Source organism: Salmo salar, chromosome 15, assembly GCF_965601325.2.
Source record: "Salmo salar chromosome 15, fSalSal1, whole genome shotgun sequence".
NCBI lineage: Eukaryota > Metazoa > Chordata > Actinopteri > Salmoniformes > Salmonidae > Salmo > Salmo salar.
Window position 1 is genome coordinate 77,598,026 of NC_138305.1, and position 27,443 is coordinate 77,625,468.

Sequence of the window (27,443 nt, forward strand, 5' to 3'; positions counted from 1 at the left end):
GGTGGTTGTCCTTCTGGAATGTTCTCCCATCTCCACAGAGGAACTCTGGAGTTCTCTCAGAGAGACCATCGGGTTCTTGGTCACCTCCCTGACCAAGGCCCTTCTCCCCCGATTGCTCAGTTTGGCTGGGTGGCCAGCTCTAGGAAGAGTCTTGGTGGTTCCAATCTTCTTCCATTTAAGAATGATGGAGGTGACTGTGTTAAGGAACCTTCAATGCTGCAGAAATTTGTTGCTACCCATCCCCAGATCTGTGCCTCGACACAATCCCGAACAAGCCCGAACAATTCCTTGGTTTTTGCCCTGACATGCAGTGTCAACTGTGGGACCTTATATAGGTGTGTGTGCGCCTTTCCAAATCATGTCCAATCAATTGTATTTTCCACAGGTGGAGTCCAATCAAGTTGTAGAAACATCTCAATGATGATCAATGGAAACAGGATGCACCTGAGCTCAATTTCGAGTCTCATAGCAAAGGGTCTGAATACTTATTTACATAAAGTATTTGTTTTTTTATTTTTAATACATTTCTAAAAACCTGTTTTCGCTATGGGGTATATCGATGAGGAAAAACATTTATTTAATCCATTTTAGAATAAGGCTGTAACGTAACAAAATGTGAAAAAGTGAAGTGGTGTGAATATTTTCCAAAAAAGCTGTATACTACAGGAAGTAAGGCACTGCCATGGTTAATGATTTCCCAGAAACACGTTAGTGTGGTTGCTGAAAACCAGTAAGTCGTCACAGGACCTATTTGCAATAGAACTGTGTGGTCGGAATAGTTTAAATTTATTTTTTACATTATTCATACTCAACTCCTTTACTGTACACAAGAATGCATCATTCTAAACTCCTCGAAGTCAACAAACAGACAGAACTCCTCATACAAAAACATACAAAAGGAAATTTAGTCATACAAGCCAATCATGTAGTTTACAAATAATGCTAAGTATTTGAAATGATGTGAATAAATGTCATAGATAGAGCTGGTTGAGAGAAAAGTCCATTGAACTCATGAACAATGTTTCTGTTCCACATAAGAATATTCTTAAATGGACAATACACTCCAAAATCTAAGTTTGTTAGATGTTTTTATACCTCAAAAGAAGTCTAATGTGAAGGTGGATCCATGTCCAACACCATTGATTGTATTGTTACCGCTGTAATTCTCAATCCCAAATTCAATGGAAAAGTTCTGCACATAATCTGTTTATGAATGGAAAAGATGGACACCATGGTGCTTATCTTGGTACTGATCTGTTTATGAATTGAAAAGATGAGCACAATGGGCACAATTTTTCATTCATAAACATCTCTGGTGCTCATTTTTATCATTCATTTGGGGTTGTGACATTATCGTTGAATCTACAAAACCAATGGATTGGGATGTGTACGTTGCTTAACATAATGTATCTTTTGAGGTATGAAAACACCTGACAAACTTTCATTTTAGAGTGTAGTGTCCCCATAAGTACAGAACATGCTATGAAGTCATGGATTCCTACAAATACCGTCAACAATATTGTACAAAATCGATGTATAAAACTAAAATGTACATGATGTCCATGCTATTTTACATGTATAAACTGTACTGAACAAAAATATAAAAACGCAACAATTTCTGAGATTTTACTGAGTTACAGTTCTATAAGGAAATCAGTTAACTGAAATAAATTCATTAGGCCCTAATCTATGGATTTCACGACTGGGCAGGGGCGCAGCAATGGGTGAGCCTGGGAGGGCATAGGCCCACCCACTTGGGAGCCAGGCCCAGCCAATGAGAATGAGTTTTTCCCCACAAAAGGGCTTATTTAAGACAGAAATACTCTTCAGCACAGATGTGGAGGTCCTGGGCTGGCGTGATTACATGTAGTCCGCGGTTGTGAGGCCAGTTATCTAAAACGACATTGGAGGCAGCTTATGGAAGAGAAATTAATATTTACATTTTCTGGCAACAGTTCTAAGGGACATTCCTGCAGGCAGCATGACAATTGCACGCTCCCTCAAAACGTAACATCTAAGGCATTGTGTTGTGTGACAAAATGGCACATTTTAGAGTGGCCTTTTATTTCGTCCCCGGCACAAGGTGCACCTGTGTAATAACTATGCTGTTTAATAATCATCTTGATATGCCACACCTGTCAGGTGGGTGGATTATCTTGGCAAAGGAGAAACGCTAACTAACAGGGATGTAAACAAATTTGTTCAGAAAATTTGAGAAATATGCTTTTTGTGCATATGGAACATTTCTGGGATGTTTTGTTTCCTGTCATGAAACATGGGACCAACACTTTACATGTTACGTTTATATTTTTGTTTAGCATAGTAATTCAGCAATTCAATTCAAATTAAAAAAAGCCTATTCTTGTTCTGTGTGCATAGGTATGCATTTGCTAGTTTATTAAGTGTTCACTTACACAAAGAAGGCTACTGTTGTGTACAGTTTGTGTTCCCACCTAAAAAGTAGTGAATAGTTGTCGAACAGGTTCATCAACATGACATCAGAAAATAGCATCCGTATGATAAGAAAATAACATTCTTAAATTCCAAACACTTAATGGATTCGCTCATTTCCATACTCTCACAAGCATAAAACAAACAGGCTAGAGAGATAAAGGTACTGATGTATTTTTGCTCCACTAAACAAAATGGGGTCAAACCATGGACACCAGAAGTTCATTCTCTGAATACTCCTAATGAAAGTGCTGCCAGTCAAGGAGCCAGTGAAGAATAGTTCAAGAGTGATGAGTGAGTGAGCAATGGGTGCCATTATCCCAGCTCCCAGCTGCTCAGAGAAAGTCCCCCTTGTGTTCTCCTCTATTGAGCAAAAAAAAAAAAAAAAAAAAGTCAAGGAAAAGAGCTGGACTACACTACGGCCTTCAGAGCCCAATCCCATTTCACCATGGCTACAGGGCAAAGGCTTCTAACTACCCATGAGCCTCGGTCTCTCTCAATTGTCCTCTATTGACGAGCAACACAGGCAGCAACACACAAACACTGACTGAGTATGGCGGCCGTTGATTCAGTCGCCAAATAGCACCTCTCCCAAAATGTGAGGAGCAGCTGTCTAAGTAGCTGTACAGAATTCAAAACTCAGACATGAATAATACATCTATAACACGTGGCTGACTGGACTGAGGATGAAGACGGAACTTGAAATGATATAGCAGACAGAGGAAAATAAAATATGGTCAACTGCATACAAAAGGAGATTTGGACCAGAGTAAGTACTCGTTGTAAAGTATTAAAGGCATCAAAGACATGCTGAGTATTTCCCCCAATAATATCGATCCTTTGAACCGAGCTTCAATGTCCTTGTAAGCTTCAATGTCCTTGTAATCATAGTCGGAAATTGGATGTGTACTCTCTGTCCAAGTGTTCCCTCTGTCCAGCAACGTTAGAGTTGCCCCAAAGATCTACTCAAATGCCAGTGCCCCACATACAGAACAGTGCTCACTGCCCTTGAGTTGCAGGTCTAAAGAAAAGTCCTCAGCCAGATAGGCATGACAAGTGCCATCGAGACAATTTAACCACAGATGCATGACAAGGGCCATCTGATCACATCTATAGTAGCACTGCACAACCAATCCACGCCTAGTGGGACGCAGCGGCTTCAGTAACCTGCTTTGAAACCTAGAAGGTGCCAAGTCTCAGAGCTGGGGTGCTTTGTCCTCATACATTGGTGGCGGAGTGAGCGGCTCAATAGTGATCCCTCCCGGAGGCTGAGAGTTATCCGTGTTATTCATAAAGAGCTTCTCCGATTTAATCCTCCGGATCTTAAGGGGAAGGAGCTTGAGGCCCGTTCGCCCAGTGCGGCGGTTAGGCACAGCAGAGGAGGCAGGGTTAGTGGAAGTGGGTGACGTCTGGGTGACATCTGACCCTTCCAGCTCAATCTGCACACCGTCCACCAGGTCGTCGTAGGAGGGCAGCTGGGACGAGCTGTGGCGCAAGTTGCTCTGGCGTATGGGGTACTCGCCGCTGCCTACCGCCTCCTCGTAGCTGGGCACAGTGTACCTCTGGGCTCGCTCCTCTGCCCTGTGGACATTCATACAGAAACACACAGATATGAGTAACTATGCACTTTCAGATTGGACTGCGTTCGTCTTCTATATTGTTGATGTGTGTGTACTCTAGGCTATGCCGTGTGTCCTGATAAATACAGTCCTGATGGTTTTACATGGCTTTATTGCAACAGGTGCCCAGTTTACGTAATGGGGCTTGAACTTAAAAAAAGTTACTTAAAGCACTGCAGAGAGATTTAAAGAAGCACTAAAACATGGGTAACCAATGTTAATAGCGAAGGACCAGTGTGGGTGCAGGACTTGGATCCAGCCAAAGCAAAGCCATTCACATGATCAAACGAAACATTTAACCACAGTGAACAAAAACAAAACATGCAACAATTTCAAAGAATTTACTGAGTTACAATTCATAAGGATATGAATCAGTTTAAATAAATTCATCAGGCCCTAATCTATGGATTTCACATAACTGGGAATACAGATATGCATCTGTTGGTCACAGATACCTTAAAAAAAAAGGTAGAGGCATGGATCAGAAAATCAGTCAGTATCTGGTGTGGCCACCATTTGCCTCATGCAGCGTGACATCTCCTTCACATAGAGTTGATCAGGCTGTTATTTGTGGCGTGTTGTCCCACTCCTCTTCAATGGCTGTGGGAAGTTGCTGGATATTGAGGGGAACTGGAACACGCTGTCGTACACGTCGATCCAGAGCATTCAAAACATGCTCAATGGGTGACATGTCTGGTGAGTGTGCAGGCCATGGAAAAGCTGGGACATTTTCAGCTTCCAGGAATTGTGTCCAGATCCTTGCGACATGGGGGTCGTGCACTGGTGATGGCACGTCAATGGGCCTCAGGATCTTGTCACGATATCTCAAATTGCACAGAGATAAAAAGTTGGGGCACTCTGTACATCTACCCGGTACAGTTGAAACTGGGATTCATCCGTGAAGAGCACACTTCTCCAGTATGCCAGTGGCCATCGAAGGTGAGCATTTGCCCACTGATGCCGAACTGCAGTCAGGTCAAGACCCTGGTGAGGACAACGAGCTTGCAGATCAGCTTCCCTGCGACGGTTTCCGACAGTTTGTGCAGAAATTCTTAGGTTGTGCAAACTCGCAGTTTCATCAGCTGTCAGGGTGGCTGGTCTCAGACGAACCCGCAGGTGAAGAAGCCGGATGTGGAGGTCCTAGGCTGGCGTGGATACACGTGGTCTGTGGTTGTAAAGCCGGTTAGACGTACTGTCAAATTGTTTAAAACGATGTTGGAGGCAGTTTATGGTAGAGAAATTAACATTAAATTATCTGGCAACAGTTCTGGTGGATATTCCTGTAGTCAGCATGCCAATTGTACACTCCCTCAAAACATCTGTGGCATTGTGTTGTGTGACAAAACTGCATATTTAGAGTGGCCTTTAATTGCCCCCAGCACAAGGTGGACCTGTGTAATGCTAATGCTGTTTAATCAGCTTCTTGATATGCCACACCTGTCAGGTGGATGGATTATCTTGGCAAATGAGAAATGCTCACTTACAGGGATGTAAACAAATTTGGGCACACAATTTGAGACAGTGCATTCGGAAAGTATTCAGACCGCTTCCATTTTTCCACATTTTGTTACAGCCTTATTATTTTACCCACTTTTTCGTCATATCCAATTGATAGTCACAGTCTTATCCCATCGCTGCAACTCCCGTACAGACTCGGGAGAGGCGAAGGTCGAGAGCCGTGCGTCCCCCGAAACACAACCCCGCTAAGCTGCACCAATGTGCTGGAGGAAACACTGTACACCTGGCAACCGTGTCAGCGTGCCTGCACCCGGCCCGCCATAGGAGTAGTTGGAGCGCGATGGGACAAGGACATCCCTGACCGGCCAAACCCTCTCCAAAGCTGGACGACTTTGGGCCAATTGTGCGTCGCCTCATAGGTATCCCGGTTGCGGCCGGCTGTGAGACAGTCCAGTATCGAACCATGATCTGTAGGAACACAGCTAGCACTGCGATGCAGTGACTTAGACTGCTGCGCCACTCGGGAGGCTCCAGTTGATTGGACTCCACCTGTGGTAAATTCAATTGATTGGACACGATTTGGAAAGGCACACACCTGTGTATATAAGGTCCCCCAGTTGACACCGCATGTCAGGGCAAAAACCAAGCCATGAGGTAGAAGGAATTGTCCGTAGAGCCCCGAGACAGGATTGTGTCGAGGCACAGATCTGGGGAAGGGTACCAAAAAATGTCTGCAGCATTTATTAAGGTCCCTAAGAACACAGTGTCCTCCATCTATCTTAAATGGAAGAAGTTTGGAACCACCAAAACTCTTCCTAGAGTTGGCCGCCTGGCCAAATTGAGCAATCGGGGGAGAAGGGCCTTGGTCAGGGAGGTGACCAAGAACCTGATGGTCTCTCTGATAGAGCTTCAGAGTTCCTCTGTGGAGATGGCAAAACCTTCGAGAAGGACAATCATCTCTGCAGCACTCCACCAATCAGGCCTTTATGGTAGAGTGGCCAGACAGAAGCCACTACTCAGTAAAAGGCACATGACAGCGCGCTTGGAGTTTGCCAAAAGTCACCTATAGACTCTCAGACCATGAGAGACAAGACTCTCTGGTCTGATGAAACCAAGATTGAACACTTTGGCCTAAATGCCAAGTGTCACGTCTGGAGGAAACCTGGCACCATTCTTATGGTGATGCATGGTGGTGGCAGCATCATGCTGTGGGGATGTTTTTCAGCAGCGGGGACTGGGAGACTAGTCAGGATTGAGGGACAGATGAAGTACAGAGAGATCCTTGATGAAAACCTGCTTCAGAGCTCTCAGGACCTCAGACTGGGGCGAAGGTTCACCTTCCAACAGGACAACGACCCTAAGCACACAGCCAAGACAACGTAGAAGTGGCTTCGGGATGTCTCTGAATGAATGTTCTTGAGTGGCCCAGCCAGAGCCTGGACTTGAACACGATCGAACATCTCTGGAGAGACCTAAAAATAGCTGTGCAGCAACGCTACCCATCCAACCTGACTGAGCTTGAGAGGATCTGCAGAGAATGGGAGAAACTCCCCAAATACAGGTGTGACAAGCTTGCAGCGTCATACCCAAGAAGAATCGAGGCTGTAATCGCTGCGAAAGGTGCTTCAACAAAGTACTGAGAAAAGGGTCTGAATAAATAAATGTGATTTATTTTTTATATTTGCAAAAAAACATTTAAACCTATTTTTGCTTTGTCATTTTGGAGTTGCGTGTAGATTGATGAGGAAAAAAAACAATTGAATCAATTTTGGTAAGGCTGTAACGTAACAAAATGTGGAAAAAGTGAAGGGGTCTGAATATTTTCCGAACGCACTGTAAATAAGCTTGTGTGTATGGAACATTTCTGGGATCTTTTATTTCAGCTCATGAAACATTGGACGAACACTTTACATGTTATATTTATATTTTTGTTCAGTGTAGTTGAATCAGCTGAACATGTGTTAGCCCTCATAGGTTAAAGGGCAATATTAATCTCCAGCACCACCACAAATGTCAATACATGTGAGAATGACAAGTTTCTATGTGTTGTAGTCAAAAATATAGAAATAAGTGTTTCTGACAACATCATCTGGAAACACTGATGGCGTCATCTGGTGTGCATCATGTGATGTTACACATCTAGGAGCAGTCAAACGGTTAGTAAAGTAATAAAGGGATTGCCCAACCCTGCACTGAACCCTGAGCAAACAAACCTGCTGAGGTCATTAATTAGCTCACAAACTAACTCAGTAGCTACAGTACTCACGTCTCTCCGTCGTCCTCACTGGCAGCTACGTTGCCTGCCCCCAGAGTCTGGGCCTCTAGGAGCACCTGCTGCTCCCGCTGCTTGTTCCTCATCCCCAGGCACAGGGACAGCAGGAGCATGGCCACTCCAGCCCCGACCAGTACAAAGGCCACCGATGAAGTCCTCCCCCTTGTGTCCGGTTTCGGGTTCCCTCCTCCGGTGCCACTGCTGTTGTTCCCGGCCATGTCGGAGGGCACCACACTCCACACGATCATGACAATGCCCAGGGCCACCAGTCCCACCCCCAGGGCACACAAGGCATACTGGGAACCTGAGTTTCCGGGACTGTTGTGGTTGCTGGCAACATGGGGGTTTGGGGGCACCTCAACGCTGGAGTGCATTTTCCCCAAAACGTAGGCCCACCTAGTGTTCAGCTAGGTCAGCTAGCTGCTTCACACCTGGGGTCAAAGACTGAGGAGAGAAACAGTTGATTAGGGCACAAATAGAACACTGATACAGTAAAGAGGTTAATATGTGGTGTTAACAAAATTATTTCAATACAAATCCAAATATAAAAGAGTAAATGGGGAAAATTATGGCACTCAAACTGTGATGGAATTTAGATAGAGAATCATTGTTCCAATAACTTCAATATAGTCCAATTAAAAACATGAAAATAGTCGGTGAAAAGAAAAAATTAATAAAATAAAAGGGCACACTACACCTCACAATATCGCATTTCACGAATACCTTGCATTTGAATAGGCTTCTCTATCAATAGATCCTACAGCCAGAGTTGGGTGGGCAATATGCCTTTCCTTTGTTTAAGATGATGCGACTTCCAGCAGCTTCTGTCTCCTGTGAACATTAGCACCTACTTGCCAGAGAGCCAACACTTACACGGAGTTGGAAAACTCCCTTATGCAGACTTTATATTAATAAGGTGTGTTTTTATGGCAAGATTTAACAGGACAGACTCCTAGGTACAAGAACATCTTGAGCAATGTCAAGTTGTTCAGTGGAATTAAGATAAGAAATGCCATTCAAAGCCGTTTTACAGGAATTTTATTTGGAATGTCACTTTCCTGGAAACGGGATGAAGTCAGTATATTTTGAGTGGCTTTCATAATAAAAAAATATTTAAAAAAACCTCCAGGACTATTCAGACTGTTGATAAAACACTTCTCATCTTTCTATCAAAAATAGTACTGCAATGTAAGACAAACGCATTTCAGAATATATTTTCCAAGAGAATCTTAGAATACATCATTTAAGATTTTAAAAAAAATTCTGAAAAGTCTGTAGAACATCCCAGAACAAGCACACAAAATGTAGTGAATTCCCAATCTTCTGAAGCCAAGATATGATATAATATTATCCATCACAACCGTTATGTCATAACGCTGAAAAAGGAAACCAATACTAGACCATGTAAAACCTTGATTAAAGTTAGATTTACAGAGAATGTTTCAAGATGATCCGATAGAAGGTGCATGTTTTACATTTGACCTTCCCACGGTATTGCCTGAATATGTGTGCTCCTGTGTGTCTATCTTTATAAGAGCAAGAACAGTTACTCATAATAAAACCAGACATGCATTTTGCAACCCAAGTCACCAGATTAGAAAATACATTTACCCCCATGACAATTACCTGTCTCTGTTACAGTATGGTTAACTAACTGCTAAGTCCTTAACGGTTATACATCAGCAGTTATTCATTTTACAGGCCTAACCGCCAGCGGGCGAGCAGCGTTTTGCAATTCAAGACGTGATTTGCATCTCTTCCGGGTAGCCCCCATTCAGAGGACTGCTTTAAGCCCTCGGGCAAGCCATCTAGCCATGAGTTCACTTGAAAGACAATTGCAAGGCGTTTTTCTAAATCTAAAGCAAGCTGTTTTTGTTGTTATAAAAAGGGTGCTATTCAAATTGCCACCCTTTGCCTTGATGACAGCTTTGCACACGCTTGTCATTCTCTCAACCAGCTTCACCTGGAATGCTTTTCAAACAGTCTTAAAGGAGTTCCCACATATGCTGAGCACTTGTTGGCTGCTTTTCCATCACTGCGGTTCGACTCATCCCAAACCATCTCAATTTGGTTGAGGTCAGTGGATTGTGGAGGCCAGGTCATCTGATGCAGCACTCCAGCACTCTACTTCTTGGTAAAAATACCTCCAGGCTGTGTTGGGTCATTGTCCTGTCGAAAAACAAATGATAGTCCCACTAACCGCAAGCCAGATGGGATGGCGGATCGCTGCAGAATGCTGTGGTAGCCATGCTGGTTAAGTGTGCCTTGAATTCTAAATAAGTCAGACAGTGTCACCAGCAATAATACCTACTCCTCCATTCTTAACGGTGGGAAATACACATGCGGAGATCATCCGTTCACCCACACCGCATCTCACAAAAACACGGCGGTTGGAACCAAAAATCTCAAATTTGGACTCATCAGACCAAAGTACAAATTTCCACTGGTCTAAAATGTCCATTGCTCGTGTTTCTTGGCCCAAGCAAGTCTCTTCTTCTTATTGGTATCCTTTAGTAATGTTTTTTTTTTGCAGCAATTCGACCATGAAGGCCTCATTCACGCAGTCTCCACTGAACAGTTGATATTGAGATGTGTCTGTTACTTGAACTCTGTGAAGCATTTATTTGGGCTGCAATTTCTGAGGCTGGTAAATCTAATGAACTTATCCTCTGCAGCAGAGGTAACTCTGGGTCTTCCATTCCTGTGGCGGTCCTCATGAGAACCAGTTTCATCATAGCACTTGTTGGTTTTTGCAACTGCACTTGAAGAAACATTCAAAATTCTTGACATTTTCTGTAATGACTGACCTTCATGTCTTAAAGAAATGGACTGTAGTTTCTCTTTGCTGATTTGAGCTGTTCTTACCATAATATGGACTTCATCTTTTACCAAATAAGGCCATCTTCTGTATACCACCCCTACCTTGTCACAACACAACTGATTGGCTCAAACGCATTAAGGAAAGAAATTCCACAAATTAACTTAACCTGTTCATTGAAATGCATTCCAGGTGACTACCTCGAACCTGGTTGAGAGAATGCCTAGAGTATGCAAAGCTATCATCAAGGAAAAGGGTGGCTATTTGAAGAATCTTAAATCTAAAATATAATTTGAATTGTTTAACACTTTGTTTAACACATGATTCCATGTGTTATATCATAGTTTTGATATCTTCACTATTATTCTACAATGTAGAAAACAGTACAAATAAAGAAAAACCCTTGAATGAGTAGGCGTGTCCAATCTTTTGACTGGTACTGTACTTTAGAACGATTTAGACATGATTTGCGGGAAAATGAAAAGAGGGACCTTACATCAAAACCTCATCATAGTGAGGACATTAATAGTGAGATGTCCAAAGCCATTTAGATAAATATTGTATTTCTTTGATTAAAATAAGTTACCCAGACTTGAGATTTTAAGAGTTCATTAATCATCCACATTACCAATCTTTGCTTTGTTGTGTCAGCAATTGGACATTGTTCTTGGGGTGGGGGTGGGCTAGTTACCCCACATTACCCTATGCATGCCTTGATACCCTCAATCTGACAGATTACAAATTGCTAGGGCCAGCAAAATAATACTTGTGTGCATGTCTGGACTTGCTAAGAGAGAGAGAGAAAGAGAGATCAAGGAACAACTGATATAGAATTACTAGCACACTGAAGAATGTGTGGTATGACCAAAACCCCACCCCACCCTGTACAACTAGGCCTAAAAGTAATTTCAAAATAACAGCTGTTATTTTTGGGGGGGCACATTTTCTTCTACAGTCAATCTGTAACCTAGCCTCATACATCTGGCTGGTTGTACACAGTTATGTGTAACCCAAACGTGCACAAACTGTGCCACAATGACATAAGAAAAATACTTGGAATAACTTTAAAAGCCTTGTAGCAATTTCAGAATACCATTTGAGGTGCCTACTCTCAGCAGTTTAAAATGTTCAGAACTCTATTGACAGCCCATAGGGAAATGTTAAATAACAGTGCCCACGTTTGTGGAAATAAAAAAAAAAGTGTGTGAGAGTGACAAGTCGACCTAAGCAACGAAAAAGTTAAGTTTCCTTTGCAACTGTATTCGATTTGTTCTGTTTTTTTTTTTACAGAATTACATTTTGGCAGACATTTGAGGTAGCATTGATTTGTCAACTTCTGAAGTTCTGTATCCATTACAACTTGTATGCATTTCTAAAGATGTGTAGAAGTTAGAACAGAAGTAGCCGACACATGCATGCAGTGCCCTGTTGAAGTTGAGAAGTAGACGAATGGAAGTGTGATGACATTGAAGTATTTCAGCACAGACAGTCACATTCCAGTGCATTGATAGCCCACAAAATACATATGCTGATGAGAGAGGTAATGTATAGTCTAGGGTAGTAATGTGTATAGACGCCACATTTTACAAAATGAGATACTTAGCCCAGCTATCACGCTGGCTACACAGGCGTGTTCTGCAAACAAATAGATTAACCCATAACATTCTCGCTCTAATATTAAGACTATAGCCTACTACTACGCTAAGTATGAATCAAAGGTACTGAACTGATAAAAACAACGGTTTGTAAAAATGAAGACAATATGATGCAATGGGTGGAAAATAGACGCCCTTACCTTTGCATGCTGACGATACATTCCAAAGTGCTTTCTTTCTTCGAAGTTGATCACCCGCGATCAAGGGATTTACTGTACGTAGCCTAGCTATATCTTGGAAATATACTAATCAAGCCACATTTCTAATCAGAAACTTTCTTCGACGGACCTATAGACGACTGATGTGATCACGTCACAAAAACAATGCGCGCGCTTCAATGGGTCAAAAGGCCGTGTGCCGATTGAGAGCAACATTGGGCAGATTCGATTATGCTGAACTGCGGGGCACTGGTGTATGGCCCGTGATGTGAACGAGGGAAGAGCGCTTTTCTCAAATGAACAGAAATCTGCGTCACTCAGTCATGTTGTCAACATGCAACATGGCGCCACGTCCTAAAAGAATACAAGCTACAACCTCTTTACGATAAAATATAGACTATGTTTGAATTTTCAAACAAGGTATTATTGGCAAGGCACTTTTTTCTCTCTCACATTTGCATGGGAAAACACAGAATCGTACCCATAACTACACGTGCTTAATTAAGTCCCCTTAATTTTGAGCCAACTTCGCAGTCAGACAGAGTTGGGCACCTGGTTCACGCCTGGGAGGCAGAGCCATTCAGCTAGTTTTATCTTGTTCTGTATATAAACCAAAATAATAATACACATAAATCTTGTTCTTGATACCATGTCTTGTTTTGAGGTGTTTTGTCACGTCCATGCTAATATGGCAAAAAATCTCTAGCTAGCTAACCAACAAAGGTAAAAATGTATTTGAGAGACAAGTGCTCATTGTGCAAATGTATTTATGTTGTATATAGTTAATAGTTAACTTGTTGTCAACAATCTAAGCATGTGGAATTCATTTTTTTTCAGCTAGGACCAAAAAAAAGACCCCACCCACCCCAAATCTCATGACACAACCTAAAATCCTTACATTTCGATTTGTACATCAACAAATAACCTTCAATTCATAACATTTTCATCTCTTAGCGAAATAAAAGACATTGTATTTTTCAAATAATCTTTCTGGAAAACGTGTGTGTATTGGCTCATGCAATAATCTGCACTCTTAATGCTTTGGAGACCAGACTCCAGTTTCCTGCAACCACGCTAAGGGTCGCGGCCCCGACTTTGAATACTACCGATCTAAGCCAACACCTCTGTATTGGCCCATATTTTTGCCAGCCTGGTTTCATAGACAAGATGACACATGGTCAATTTAAATCCGGGACACTCAAATTAGTATATGTTACGTTTAATGTGGTTAGATAAGACAAATGGTTACTTAAGGCAGAAACGAAAGTAGGGTGGGCGTATAACACGAACATATAGCAACCCAAAGTTTGCGAGTTCGAAACTCATCATGGACAACTTTAGCAACTTTCCAACTACTTACTACTTTGTAGCTACATTGCAACTACTTAGCATGTTAGCTAACCTTAACCCATTTAGCTAACCCTTCCTCTAACCTTAACTATTTTAGCTAACCCTTCGCCTAACCTGAACCCTTTAACCTAACTTCTAAACTTAACCCTAACCCTTAGCCTAGCTAACATTTGCTGCCTAGCCACCTAGACAGAATTCGTAACATATGACACGTTTTGCAAATTTGTAACGTATAGGGCTCTATTCAATCTGTATCGCTGAAGTGTTACAGATTGTAAAAGTAATTTACGGTTGAGCTGACAAATGCAGCGTTTACCGTGAATGTAGTCTCCGCCAATGAAGGAACATTGCCTTTAAATTTTCATCACGCTGTAACGCTGTACTTCCGCAATATGGGGTGCACCGGTCTATGGACCGTGACGTGAAGGGGAAAAAGCGGTGAGGGAGGAGCGCCCTTCTCAAATTGAACAGTAATCTGCAACTCTCAGTCATGTTGACAACAAGGCAGCATGGTGCATCGTCCATAAACATAGAACATCTAATTTCCATAAAATATGTTATACTTTTCGAACTAGTTTTCATTGGGAAGGCAAATAAAGCGTTTTTATGAAAAGCATTCTCTTTGAATGTGAAACAGAAATTTACTCATTACTCCACATGCTTAAAATCTAGCCTAGGTAACGTCACTTTTGTTTTGAGCCGACTTCGCTTTGGGCTTTGAACAAGGCACCTGGTTCATGCCCAGGAGACAGCCGGTTCCAAAACAAATGCCATCACTTTTCAAATGGAGCAAACTCCTCCTACTGGGGTAACCCAGGGGCCAGATAATATGTTTGCAAACAAAGTAAATGTAAACAAACACTGTATGATAGGGATGTGCCTCTTTCTCTTTTCAAGACGATTCCATACGTTTGTAGACACATGGGCTCCGATAAAATAGAGGAACAATACATTTTCTTTTTAAATGATTCGATTTGATTAGAAGAACAAATCAATGCGATCTCTGACTTGATTGAATGGGCTTCTTGGTAGCCAACTTTATAAAATTGCTAGGTGGCTAATAGTATTACAGAGAAACAACAACATGCCCTATGGGCATACGACATTTGAACTAGCTCATGAGCCATTTTGAAGTTATATTCTTCAAGAATCAATGGGTATATAAAATCCAAAAATGAATCCAAAAATGTATGATATTTTGGTCCGGTCCGGACCAATCATGGATGTCTTTGTTTAATTCCGATTTGGTCTGGTCCTGACCGGCCTTGATTTCAATGTCCACAGACGTCCGGACCGACCTATATTTAGCCCATACAAAGACTTTTATAATTGGTTCTCATGTGGTCCAGTCTGGACCTTCCTTGATTTGGCCCAAATATAGACATCTATAATTGGTGTGGTCTGGTCCAGACTTGATTTGGCCCAATCATAGACATCTATGTTTCACAAGTTTGGACAGCACAGTACAGTAGAGCATAGCAGAGTACATTACAGTACAGTAAAGAAAATACAAGTTAAGTATAGTTCAGTACAGTACAGCACAGTAGAGTATAGTACAGCATAATGTATTGTGTTGAACCAACCTTACTCCAATGCATTCTACTCTACTGAACTAAACTGCACTGTACTCTACTGAATTAAACTGTACTGTACTGAATTAAACTCTACTGTACCGTAGCGTACTGTACTCTACTGTGCTTTACTGTACTGAACTTTGCCGTACTGTACTGTGCTGTGCTGTTCAAACTTGTGAAACATAGCCTAGACTACATTGCCTAGCCTACTCTACTGAATTAAACTCTACTCTACTGTACTCTATTCTACTGTACTGTACTAAATAAAACTCTACTGTACTGTGCTCAACTGTACTGAACTGTGCCGTACTGTGCTGTTCAAACTTGTGAAATATAAATCAAATCAAATCAAATTGTGTTGGTCACATACACATGGTTAGCAGTTGTTATTTGGGTTGACAGGTAGCCTAGTGGTTAGAGCGTTGTGGCAGTAACCGAAAGGTTGCTGGATCGAATCCCCAAACTGACGCAGTAAAAAAACTGTCGTTCTGAACAAGGCGGTTAACCCACTGTTCCCTGGTAGGCTGTCATTGTAAATAAGAATTTGTTCTTAACTAACTTGCCTAGTTAAATAAAGGTTAAGTAATACAAATTAAAAAAAAAATATATTGTGAGTGTAGCGAAATGCTTGTGCTTGTTCCGACAGTGCAGTAATATCTAACAATTCCACAACAACTACCAAATAAACACACATCTAAGTAAAGGGATGGAATAAGAATATATAAATATGTAGCCTAGATGTCTACAATTCGTTCAGATTTGGTATGGTCCAGACCAACCAAATTTGTATTTGTATTTTGCTCACTCGGCAGATGCTCTTAACCAGAGCGACATAGAGTCAATGCATTCAACTAAGGTAGATAAACAACAGCATATCACAGTCATACAAATAAAACATATTTCTGTAACCGTTGCTGAGAATGTTATTGTAGTTGAAATGGTCTGTAGGTTTATTGTGTAGGTTGAACTACTTTAAACATTATTGCATAGGAGCATGTGACAGTTGGGAGCAATAACACTCTATATATTTTATGTTGCAGTCTTCAGTTGGCTCTTCTTTCCAATATTAAATGGATAAAAAAAATACTATTGTCATATAATTTAGTGATTGGAAGTTGGGAAGGCTCTTTTTACTGACTCCAGATCTTTTTGACTCGTTCAGTAAGAAGAACGAGTCAGTAATGCCAAGATCATGCAGGACCCCTTACCGGTGAATGATCAACTGAAAACTCGAAAGAGTCATAATTCTATTTCAAGTTTCAAGTTTTAACATCACGTGCACAAGTACAGTGAAATGCCTTTCTTGCAAGCCTCTTGTTGATATTTTGTTCACCATAGGGGACTTATTGGAGCTGTCATTTGAGACTGAGACTTGTAAACGTGTGCTTTGAACAATGTACATTTGTTGATTGCTAGGTATACAAATAATAACTTTTTTTATTCATTTGAAACAAGTTCTAGTTGTGGCCGCAACCGGACAAGATTGTGAAAGACTGTTGCTTGACTGCCTTGAAGGTGACGCACATCGTTTGCAAACTGCAGCCCCCCAAACGATTTGTTCTTGAGTTCAAATTTGTTGAGCAGACGCTGTGTATGTCTCTGGAGCCGCTCAGCCAGATGAGCTTGTATCAATCCTGCTGTAGGACTCATTGTAGGACTCGTTGCATCCAGAAAAACAAATCATGACTCTCAGTAAATAGAGTTGTTAAAAAATTGTTAATCGTTCTCGAACTGCCCATCACTAGATACAGTATAATGCTTACTTCATTGAGAATGTATGGGCGATTGACATTTGGCCATAGAATACATGACCAAAAAATATGTATTTTCAACATCTGTAAATTACATATTTTCAACTTTCATTCAGAACCGAAAATGAACCTGATTTTAACGTCTGGAAAATATGTCTTTCAATGTCCAGAAAATTCATATTTGCATCAATCTATCAGAACCGAAAATGAACCGAACTTCAACATCGCAAAAATACATATTTTCGACATCTTTTCAATGTCATTTTGCTTGCTAGGTAAGGATTCAAGCTTTTACATACACACATTTTGTGATCAGTGTCATCGGAATCTAAGACTTGCCTAGTTAAATAAAAGTTAAATTAAAAAATATATATAAATAGGACAGGTATTTCGTATGCTACAAACGAAAGAATGTTGAACTTATTGATTTATTTATAAGCATGGTGTAAGAGAGCACAAGGGTCATTCCACCAATTTGGTACCTTTGGAGAAGTGTAACTTTAACACATTTTTACATTCTGTCACGTTTTCCCATCTCAAGAGGTTGTTAAATTAAAAAAATACTATTAACCTGTCTGGGCTAGGGGGCAGTATTTTCACTGCCGGATGAAAAACGTACCCAATTTAAACAGGTTACTACTCTGGCCCAGAAACTAGAATATGCATATTGTTAGTAGATTTGGATAGAAAACACTCTGAAGTTTCTAAAACTGTTTAAATGATGTCTGTGAGTATAACAGAACTCATATGGCAGGCAAAAACCTGAGAAAAAGTCAACCAGGAAGTGGAGGATCTGAGAATTGTAGTTCTTCTTTCTAGTCCCTTTCGAAACTACAGTATCCTTGGGGTTACGTTGCACTTCCTAAGGCTTCCATTGGCTGTCAAAAGCCTTCAGAAAGTGGTTTGAGCATTCTCCTGTCACTGGGCAGATAATAGGAGCTCAGTTTCTGAGTAGACTGCCTGGCAACAAAGGGATTGGATATGCACGGTCACCCGAGCGCGCTGTTCCTTCTTTTTCTCCTTGAATGAATACGCTATTGTCCGGTTGGAATATTATCGCAATTTTACATAAAAAATACCATAAAGATTGATTTTAAACAGCGTTTGACATGCTTCTAAGTACGGTAATGGAACATTTTGACTTTTCGTCTCTGGTACCGCGCTCGCGCGTTATGCCTTTGGATAGTACTCTGAACGCACAAACAAAACGGAGGTATTTGGGCATAAATATGGATTATTTGGAACAAAAACAACATTTCTTGTGGATGTAGCAGTCCCGGGAGTGCATTCTGATGAAAATCACCAAAGGTAAGAGAATATTTCTAATACTAATTCTGAGTTTAGGTTGCCCTGAACTTGGCGGGTGTCTGTATAGCTCGCAGTGATGGCTGAGCTATGTACTCAGAATATTGAAAAATGTGCTTTCTCCGTAAAGCTATTTTAAAATCTGACACAGCGGTTGCATCCAGGAGTAGTCTATCTATAATTCTTCAAATAATTGTTATATATTTTGTCAACGTTTATGATGAGTATTTTTGTAAATTGATGTGCACATTCACCGGAGGTTTGGTGGGAATACATTTTCTGAACATCACGCGCCAATGTAAAATGCTGTTTTTGGATATAAATATGAACTTTATCGAACAAAACATACATGTATTGTGTAACATAATGTCCTAGGAATCTCATCTGATGAAGATCGTCAAAGGTTAGTGCTTCATTTAGCTGTGTTTTGGGTTTTATTGACACATGTCCTTGCTTAGAAAATGGCTGTGTGATTATTTTTGTCTATGTACTCTCCTAACATAATCTAATGTTTTGCTTTCGCTGTAAAGCCTAGCGTCCCACGTAGCCCATAGAAGTTAAGTAACAAATAAAGTAACAGGTTTGACCATAACAGGGTTGACGATTTCTTCTTAAATCAGCCATTAATCCCCTTTGTGACAGGAGGAATGGTAGCTTGTTGTGGGAAACAGGGAGTGCCAATTAAATGCAAGAGTCACAAGAAAAAATAAATAATTGATGAAATATTTCTAGCCTGTCTACTGAGTTTTGCCCCACCCACTCAGTTTTTCTTTTAAAGACACTCTAATCCAGAGTGATTTACAGTAACAATTAGGGTTAAATGCATTGCTCAAGGGCACATCAACATATTTTTCACCTAGTCAGCTCAGGGATTGGAAATAGCAACCTTTTGGTTACTGGCCCAATGCTCTTAACCACTAGGCTACATGCCGCCCCGTTTTGTGGTCTTTTACATCACAAAATACAAAAAAATGACCAAAAAGAGTAGAACCAGGTCACCTGCTTTTACTCTATGATTTGACTATTCGATGTTCATGTTCAATTTTTTTGGAACGTTCAGTTCACTAAACAGAGCTCAGTTCACTTAAAAGGGTTGACCTTAAAATGAGCGACACAGGGTTGACAGAGTTGGGTGACAGAGGGACATGTCAAAATACAGATTTTTTCAATTCAATATTGGTGGACAATTTCTACTTAAAATATCAAAGGGACACAAAAAGAAAAAAAATCCCTTTGAGATGTTACAATCTTCAAGAACATTATTGAAAATTACTTTATCATGTGGCCAGCATAATGCATAATCATTTTGATAGTTAGGCTACTGTAGGCAACATTAAGCCAAGTTCAGTCAAACAAAAATGTAACTTTCACTATCAAACAAGGATTGCCAACCAATGCATTTGCTACCTCTCATTTATTGGAGTTTAACCCTCAAAATTCCACAATTGGAAACATAACCTCTACTATATCAGAAAATTGTCTTTTTAGGAGTAAGAACTTACTATATAGTGAAGTGAATTTGCTAAAGATGTACAAAATGGCAACAAAATTAATTAGACTACATAAAGGTCTTGGTATTGTATGGTTGTCCTATCCCCCTCTTCAAACCTAATCTGATCAGGTGGTGTAGTACACTTGACATTTAATGTATCTGTGGCGTTTACAGGTGAATGCGATTTTTGTGAACACATTAAAATTGCCTTTAAAAGCTACAATGTTGACAGCGCTCATATTTTTGTGCTTTTCAGTCCATAACTACATTGTTTAATCCAAAAGAACTGAGTTCAGATAGTTGATATTAATTTATGATGGATATGAGGCAATGGAATGTAGATTTATGTCCTTGTTTGCTTACAGAGTTTATATCAATACAAACAGCACAGAAGTGCAGTTCCTCTTTCTAAATAGGTGTAAACAAGAATAAGAATAAGAATAAACAAACACGAACTCCAAAACCAATGTACATAAAAATAACATGGGTAAAAAATACCCGTAGCACACCAATACAAAATACACGAAACCGATAACAAACAAAACAATCTCGGACAAGGACATGAGGGAAAACAGAGGGTTAAATACACAACATGTAATAAATGGATCAGTGATGGCTAGAAGACCGGTGATGTCGACCGCTGAGCACCACCCGAACATGGAGGGGCATCGACTTCGGCAGAAGTTGTGACAGTACCCCCCCACCTGACGCGCGGCTCCAGCTGCGCGTCGACACCGGCCTAAGGGAACGACCCGGAGGACGAGGTGCGGGGCAATCCGGATGGAGACGAAGGAACTCTCGCAGCAGGGAAGGATCTAACAAATCCTACACCGGAACCCAGCATCTCTCCTCCGGACCGTACCCCTCCCAGTCCACGAGGTACTGAAGGCCCCTCGCCCGACGACTCGAATCCAGGATGGATCGAACGGAGTACACCGGGGCCCCCTCAATGTCCAGAGGGGGTGGAGGAACCTCCCGCACCTCAGCCTCCTGGAGCGGGCCAGCCACCACCGGCCTGAGGAGAGACACATGGAACGAGGGGTTAATGCGGTAATGGGGGGGAAGCTTTAACCTAAAACACCTCGTTCACTCTCCTCAGGTCTTTAACTTCTTTGGGATAGGGGGCAGTATTTTCACGGCCGGATAAAAAACGTACCTGATTTAATCTGGTTACTACTCCTGCCCAGAAACTAGAAAATGCATATAATTAGTAGATTTGGATAGAGAACACTCTAAAGTTTCTAAAACTGTTTGAATGGTGTCTGTGAGTATAACAGAACTCATATGGCAGGCCAAAACCTGAGAAGATTCCATGCAGGAAGTGCCCTGTCTGACAATTTGTTGTCCTTCTGTTACATCTCTATCGAAATTACAGCATCTGTGCTGTAACGTGACACTTTCTAAGGCTTCCATTGGCTCTCCAATGCCGCCAGAAAGTGGAATGGGGTGTCTGCTGTCTCTGGGCAAAGTATAGGAGCAGAGTTTGTAAGTGGTCAGCCTGGGGACAGTGAGACTGGAGATGCGCGGTCACGAGAACTCGCCATGTTTTTCTTTCTCTCTTTGAATGAATACAACGTTGCCCGGTTGGAATATTATCGCTATTTGACGAGAAAAATAGCATAAAAATTGATTTTAAACAGCGTTTGACATGCTTCTAAGTACGGTAATGGAATATTTTGACATTTTTTGTCAAATGCGCTCGTGCGTTACCCTTCGGATAGTGACCTGAACGCACGAACAAAACGGAGGTATTTGGATATAACTATGGATTATTTGGAACCAAAACAACATTTGTTGTTGAAGTAGAAGTCCTGGGAGTGCATTCTGACGAAGAACAGCAAAGGTAATCCAATTTTTCTAATAGTAATTCTGAGTTTAGGTGACCCCGAAGTTGGCGGATGTCAAAATAGCTAGCCGTGATGGCCGAGCTATGTACTCAGAATATTGCAAAATGTGCTTTTGCCGAAAAGCTATTTTAAAATCGGACATAGCATAAAGGAGTCCTGCATAATCGATGGCATTAAGGAGTTCTGTATCTATAATTCTTAAAATAATTGTTATGTAACGTTTATCATGAGTAATTTAGTAAATTCACCGGACGTTTTCGGTGGGTATGCTAGTTCTGAACATCACATGCTAATGTAAAAAGCTGTTTTTTGATATAAATATGAACTTGATTGAACAAAACATGCATGTATTGTATAACATAATGTCCTAGGAGTGTCATCTGCTGAATTTCATCAAAGGTTAGTGCTGCATTTAGCTGTGGTTTGGGTTTATGTGACATATATGCTTGCTTGGAAAATGGCTGTGTGATTTATTTGTGTCTATGTACTCTCCTAACATAATCTAATGTTGTGCTTTCGCTGTAAAGCATTTTTGAAATCGGACAATGTGGTTAGATTAACGAGAGTCTTATCTTTAAAATGGTGTAAAATAGTTGATTGTTTGAGAAAATTTAATTGTGGTATTTTAGTTGGTTTTGAATTTCGCGCCGTGCGATGCCATTGGCTGTTGGCTAGGGGTTCCGCAGGCGGAACGGGGTTCCGCTAGCGGAACGTCTGTCCTCAACAGGTTAAACGGCCCCACAAACCGCGGACTCAGCTTCCGGCAGGACAGGCGGAGGGGCAGGTTTCTGGTCGAGAGCCAGACCCTGTCCCCCAGTGCGAACACCAGGGCCTCACTGCGGTGACGATCTGCGCCAACTTTCTGGCATCGTACGGCGCGCGGAGGAGACCTGGGACGCCGCTCATGTCCACCTTCAGCGCGCTGTACGACTACTGCCGGAACCAGTAGTCCACCGCAGGAGTCTCGGTCTGACTCTGATGCCAAGGAGCCAGAACCGGCTGATACCCCAACACGCACTGAAAGGGAGAGAGGTTAGTGGAGGATTGGCGGAGCCATCTCTGCCCAGGGCACGAACGCCGCCCACTCCCCCGGCCAGTCCTGACAATAAGACCTCAGAAACCTACCCACATCCTGGTTAACTCTCTCCACCTGCCCGTTACTCTCAGGGTGAAAACCTGAGGTAAGGCTGACCGAGACCCCCAGACGCTCCATAACGCCTTCCAGACCCTTGACGTGAACTGGGGACCCCGATCAGACACTATATCCTCAGGCACCCTGTTGTGCCGAAAGACGTGAGTAAACAGAGCCTCTGCCGTTTGTAGAGCCGTAGGGAGACCAGGCAAAGGGAGGAGACGACAGGACTTAGAAAAACGATCCACAACGACCAGGATCGTGGTGTTACCTTGTGAAGGTGGAAGATCGGTTATGAAATCCACTGACAAGTGCGACCACGGCCGTTGTGGAACGGGTAAGGGTTGTAGCTTACCTCTGGGTAGGTGTCTAGGAGCCTTGTACTGGGCGCACACTGAGCAGGAGGAAATATAAACCCTCACGTCCTTAGCTAAGGTGGGCCACCAGTACCTCCCACTAAGACAGCGCATCGTCCGACCAATCCCAGGATGACCAGAGGAGGGTAGTGTGTGAGCACAATAGATCAATCAGTCGCGGACAGCAGACGGAACGTACATACGCCCAGCTGGAAACTGAGGGGGAACGGGCTCCGCACGTGATGCCAGCTCAATGTCCGCATCCAGCTCCCACACTACCGGTGCCACCAAACAAGAGGCTGGGATTATGGGGGTGGGATCCATGGACCGCTCCTCTGTGTCATACAGCCGGGACAGTGCGTCTGCCTTAACGTTCTGCGAACCTGGTCTGTAAGAGAGGGTAAACACAAAACGGGTGAAAAACGGATGTACTCCAGATTGCGGTGGTCAGTCCAGATGAGAAAAGGGTGTTTAGCCCCCTCAAGCCAATGTCTCCACACCTTCAAAGCCTTGACGATAGCCAACAGCTCCCGGTCCCCCACATCATAGTTTCGCTCCGCCGGGCTGAGTTTCTTAGAGAAGAAGGCACAGGGGCGGAGCTTAGATGGCGTACCCGAGTGCTGAGAGAGCACAGCTCCTATCCCAGCCTCAGACACGTCCACCTCCACTGTGAATTGCAAAGACGAATCCGGATGAGGCAACACAGGAACCGAGGTAAACAGAGCCTTCAGTTTCCTAAAAGCCCTGTCCTCCCCAGTCGACCACTGCAAGCGCACCGGACCCCCCTTCAGCAGTGAGGTAATGGGAGCAGCTACCTGACCAAAACCCCGGATAAACCTCCGGTAGTCATTGGCAAACCCTAAAAATCGCTACACCTCCTTCACAGTGGTGGGAGTCAGCCAATTACGCATGGCTGCAATGCGGTCACTCTCCATCTCCACACCTGACGTGGATAGGCAATACCCTAAGAAGGAGACGGACTGTTGAAAGAACAGGCATTTCTCAGCCTTGACATACAGGTCATGCTCTAACAGGCGACCAAGCACTCTGCGCTCCAGGGACACATGCTCGGCGCGTGTAGCGGAGTAAATCAGAATGTCATCGATATACACCACTACACCCTGCCCGTGCAGGTCCCTGAAAATCTTGTCTACAAAAGATTGGAAGACTGAGGGAGCATTCTTCAACCCGTACAGCATGACGAGGTACTCATAATGCCCTGAGGTAGTACTAAATGCTGTCTTCCACTCGTCTCCATCTCGGATACGCACCAGGTTGTACGCACTCCTGAGATCCTGTTTAGTGAAGAAGCGCGCCCCGTGCATTAACTCAATCACCGTGGCGATCAGAGGTAGCGGGTAACTGTACCCCACCATGATTTTATTGAGACCTCGATAATCAATGCACGGGCGCAGACCTCCATGCTTCTTCTTCACAAAAAAGAAACTCGAGGAGACGGGTGAAATGGAGGGCCGAATGTACCCCTGACGCAGGGATTCGGAGACATGTCTCCATAGCCACCGTCTCCGCTTGCGACAGGGATACACGTGACTCCTGGGAAGTGCAGCGTCTACCATGAGATTTATCGTACAATCCCCTTGACGATGGGGTGGTAATTGAGTCGCCTTCTTTTTACAGAAGGCGAGAGCCAAATCAGCATATTCTGGGGAAATGCGCACGGTGGAGACCTGGTCTGGACTTTCTGCCGTAGTAGCACCAACGGAAACCCCTACACACCTACCTGAGCACTCTCGCGACCACCCCGTGAGAGCCCTCTGTGGCCAAGAAAAAGTGGGGTTATGACAAATTAACCAAGGTAGACCCAGACTAATTTTTTCTTGTGACCCCCCTGCGTCACCTTACTCAAAGGAGCTGTGACCTCCCTGATTAACCCTGACCCTAATGGTCGACTATCTAAGGTGTGAACGGGGAAAGGCACATCCACGGGTACAATGGGGATCCCTAAACTATGAGCAAAAGCTTGATCAATGAAATTCCCAGCCGCGCCTGAATCTACTAGCGCCTTTTGCTGGGAGCGCGGGGGGAAAAATAATCTGGAAAAGTAACAGAAAAGTAATAAGTGCAACAGAGGGCTCTGGATGAGAATGGTGCCTACTCACCTGGGGTAGCGCCAGAGTCTGTTACCTCGATTCCCAGAGGAACCTACCCGGCACCGACCAGCAGTGTGAAATCTGCGGCCACAGATGGTGCGCGAGCGGGAACCCCCTCCGGTCTTCCTGTGCACCCCCTCTCCCAGTTCCCTGGGTCTAGGAGAAGGGGTGCAGGAGGATAGAACCACCAGACCCCGATCTGGACGTCCGCGAGCAGCCAGCAGGTTGTCCAGCCGGATGGACAAATCCACCAGCTGGTCGAAGGTGAGGGTGGTGTCTCTGCAGGCCAGCTCCCGACAGATGTCCTCACACAGACTACAGCAGTAATGGTCGATCAGGGCCCTGTGATTCCATCCCGCACCGGCTGCCAGGGTCCTGAACCCCAGGGCAAAACCCTGGACGCTCCTCGTCTCCTGCCTCAGATGGTAGAGGCGCTAACCCACCGCTCTGCCCTCGGGTGGATGGTCAAAGACTGCCCGAAAACGGCGGGTGAACTCCTCATAATGGTCCAACGCCGCATCTCCTCCTCCACACACAGCGCTGGCCCACTCCAGGGCTCTCCCGGTGAGGCACGAGACGAGGGTGAAACTCTTCTCACGGTCAGATGGAACTGGGTGGACCTTGGCCAGGAAAAGGTCTAATTGGAGTAGGAAACCCCGGCAGGTGGCAGCACTTCCATCGTACCCCTGAGGCATGGATAGACGAATGCCACCGGGTTCAAGTTGAGAAGGGGCGCTCAGGATAGACCCCGGTTGGGCTGGTGGAGGCGCTGGAAAAACTCAGTCTCTCCCAGCGGTCCATATTCTGGACAAGGCGATCCATGGCGGCGCATAGATGGTGAAGCTTTTCCGCATTCTTCTGGACGTGGTCCTCCACCTCCATGACCGGGGTACCCTCTCCTGCTGACTTCATATTTTGGTCCGAGATTCTGTCATCGACGTGTGTGTAGGTGGCAAGGAAGTCAGGCGCAGGAGAAACCAACTTGGTATAACTGGAGTTATTTAATAAAGAATAAACAAACACGAACTTCAAAATCAACATACATAAAAAAAAACGTAGCACACCAATACAAAATACATGAAACCGATAACAAACAAAACAATCTCGGACAAGGACATGAGGGAAAACAGAGGGTTAAATACACAACATGTAATGAATGGGATTGAAACCAGGTGTGTAGATAAACCAGACAAAACCAATGGAAAATGAAAAATGGATCAGTGATGGCTAGAAGACCGGTGACGTCGACCGCCAAGCACCACCCAAACAAGGAGGGGCATCGACTTCGGCAGAAGTCGTGACAATAGGTCAGTATTTCCCCAGCTAGCACGTTTGGTTCCTTGTAAGTTCTGGCGACAAATGTTTTTAGTTTCAAATTGGTTGTGGGAAACGAAGCCATATGTTTTCTGACCGGTAAAACTGATTGAGCTTCCTGTGAGGTTTTATTAACGCCATGAGAATGGAAATTACAAGTTCTTTGGAGGTTTTTGAATAACTTCCTTAAAATTATCACTGAATGTTTCAATAAGACTTTTATAACACTGCTATCTTATTTTGGGTTAACATTTTTAAAACTCCAAGCACAGATAGGACACATGGAAATTAATTTCTTCAGGCATTAAGCATGCAAACACATGTATTTGTTATTGTGACACAGCATCAGTCAGATTCAAACCTCTAATCTTCTGTTCTCTCTACATGGAATTAGTCCATGTTGTCTTCTGATCCCTCCTGTCTCAGCCTCCAGTATTTATGCTGCAGTAGTTTATGTGTCGGGGGGCTAGGGTCAGTCTGTTACATCTGGAGTATTTCTCTTGTCTTATCCGGTGTCCTGTGTGAATTTAAATATGCTCTCTCTAATTCTCTCTTTCTCTCTTTCTGTCTTTCTCTCGGAGGACCTGAGCCCTAGGACCATGCCTCAGGACTACCTGGTATGATGACTCCTTGCTGTCCCCAGTCCACCTGGCCGTGCTGCTGCTCCAGTCTCAACTGTTCTGCCTGCGGCTATGGAACCCTGACCTGTTCACCGGACGTGCTTGTTGCACCCTCGACAACTACTATGATTATTATTATTTGACCATGCTGGTCATTTAT

The 27,443-nt window shown here is 43.2% G+C and overlaps 1 protein-coding gene across 2 annotated transcripts; it reads right to left on the reverse strand.

The window, feature by feature from the left end:
- Positions 1-765: 765 nt before the first annotated feature.
- tmem51a (transmembrane protein 51a) lies at positions 766-14,197 on the reverse strand. 2 transcript variants are annotated; one of them, XM_014146075.3, is made up of 3 exons: positions 14,098-14,197; positions 7,795-8,244; positions 766-4,032 (listed from the first exon to the last, which is right to left on the reverse strand). In XM_014146075.3, the coding sequence occupies exons 2-3, from the start codon at positions 8,172-8,174 to the stop codon at positions 3,648-3,650; spliced, it is 765 nt and encodes a 254-aa protein (XP_014001550.1). In that variant the 5' UTR covers positions 8,175-8,244; positions 14,098-14,197; the 3' UTR covers positions 766-3,647. The 2 variants fall into 2 exon arrangements, with proteins under 2 accessions (XP_014001550.1, XP_014001549.1); XM_014146074.3 differs by lacking the exon at positions 14,098-14,197 and adding an exon at positions 12,414-14,069.
- Between the last annotated feature and the right edge of the window lie 13,246 nt (positions 14,198-27,443).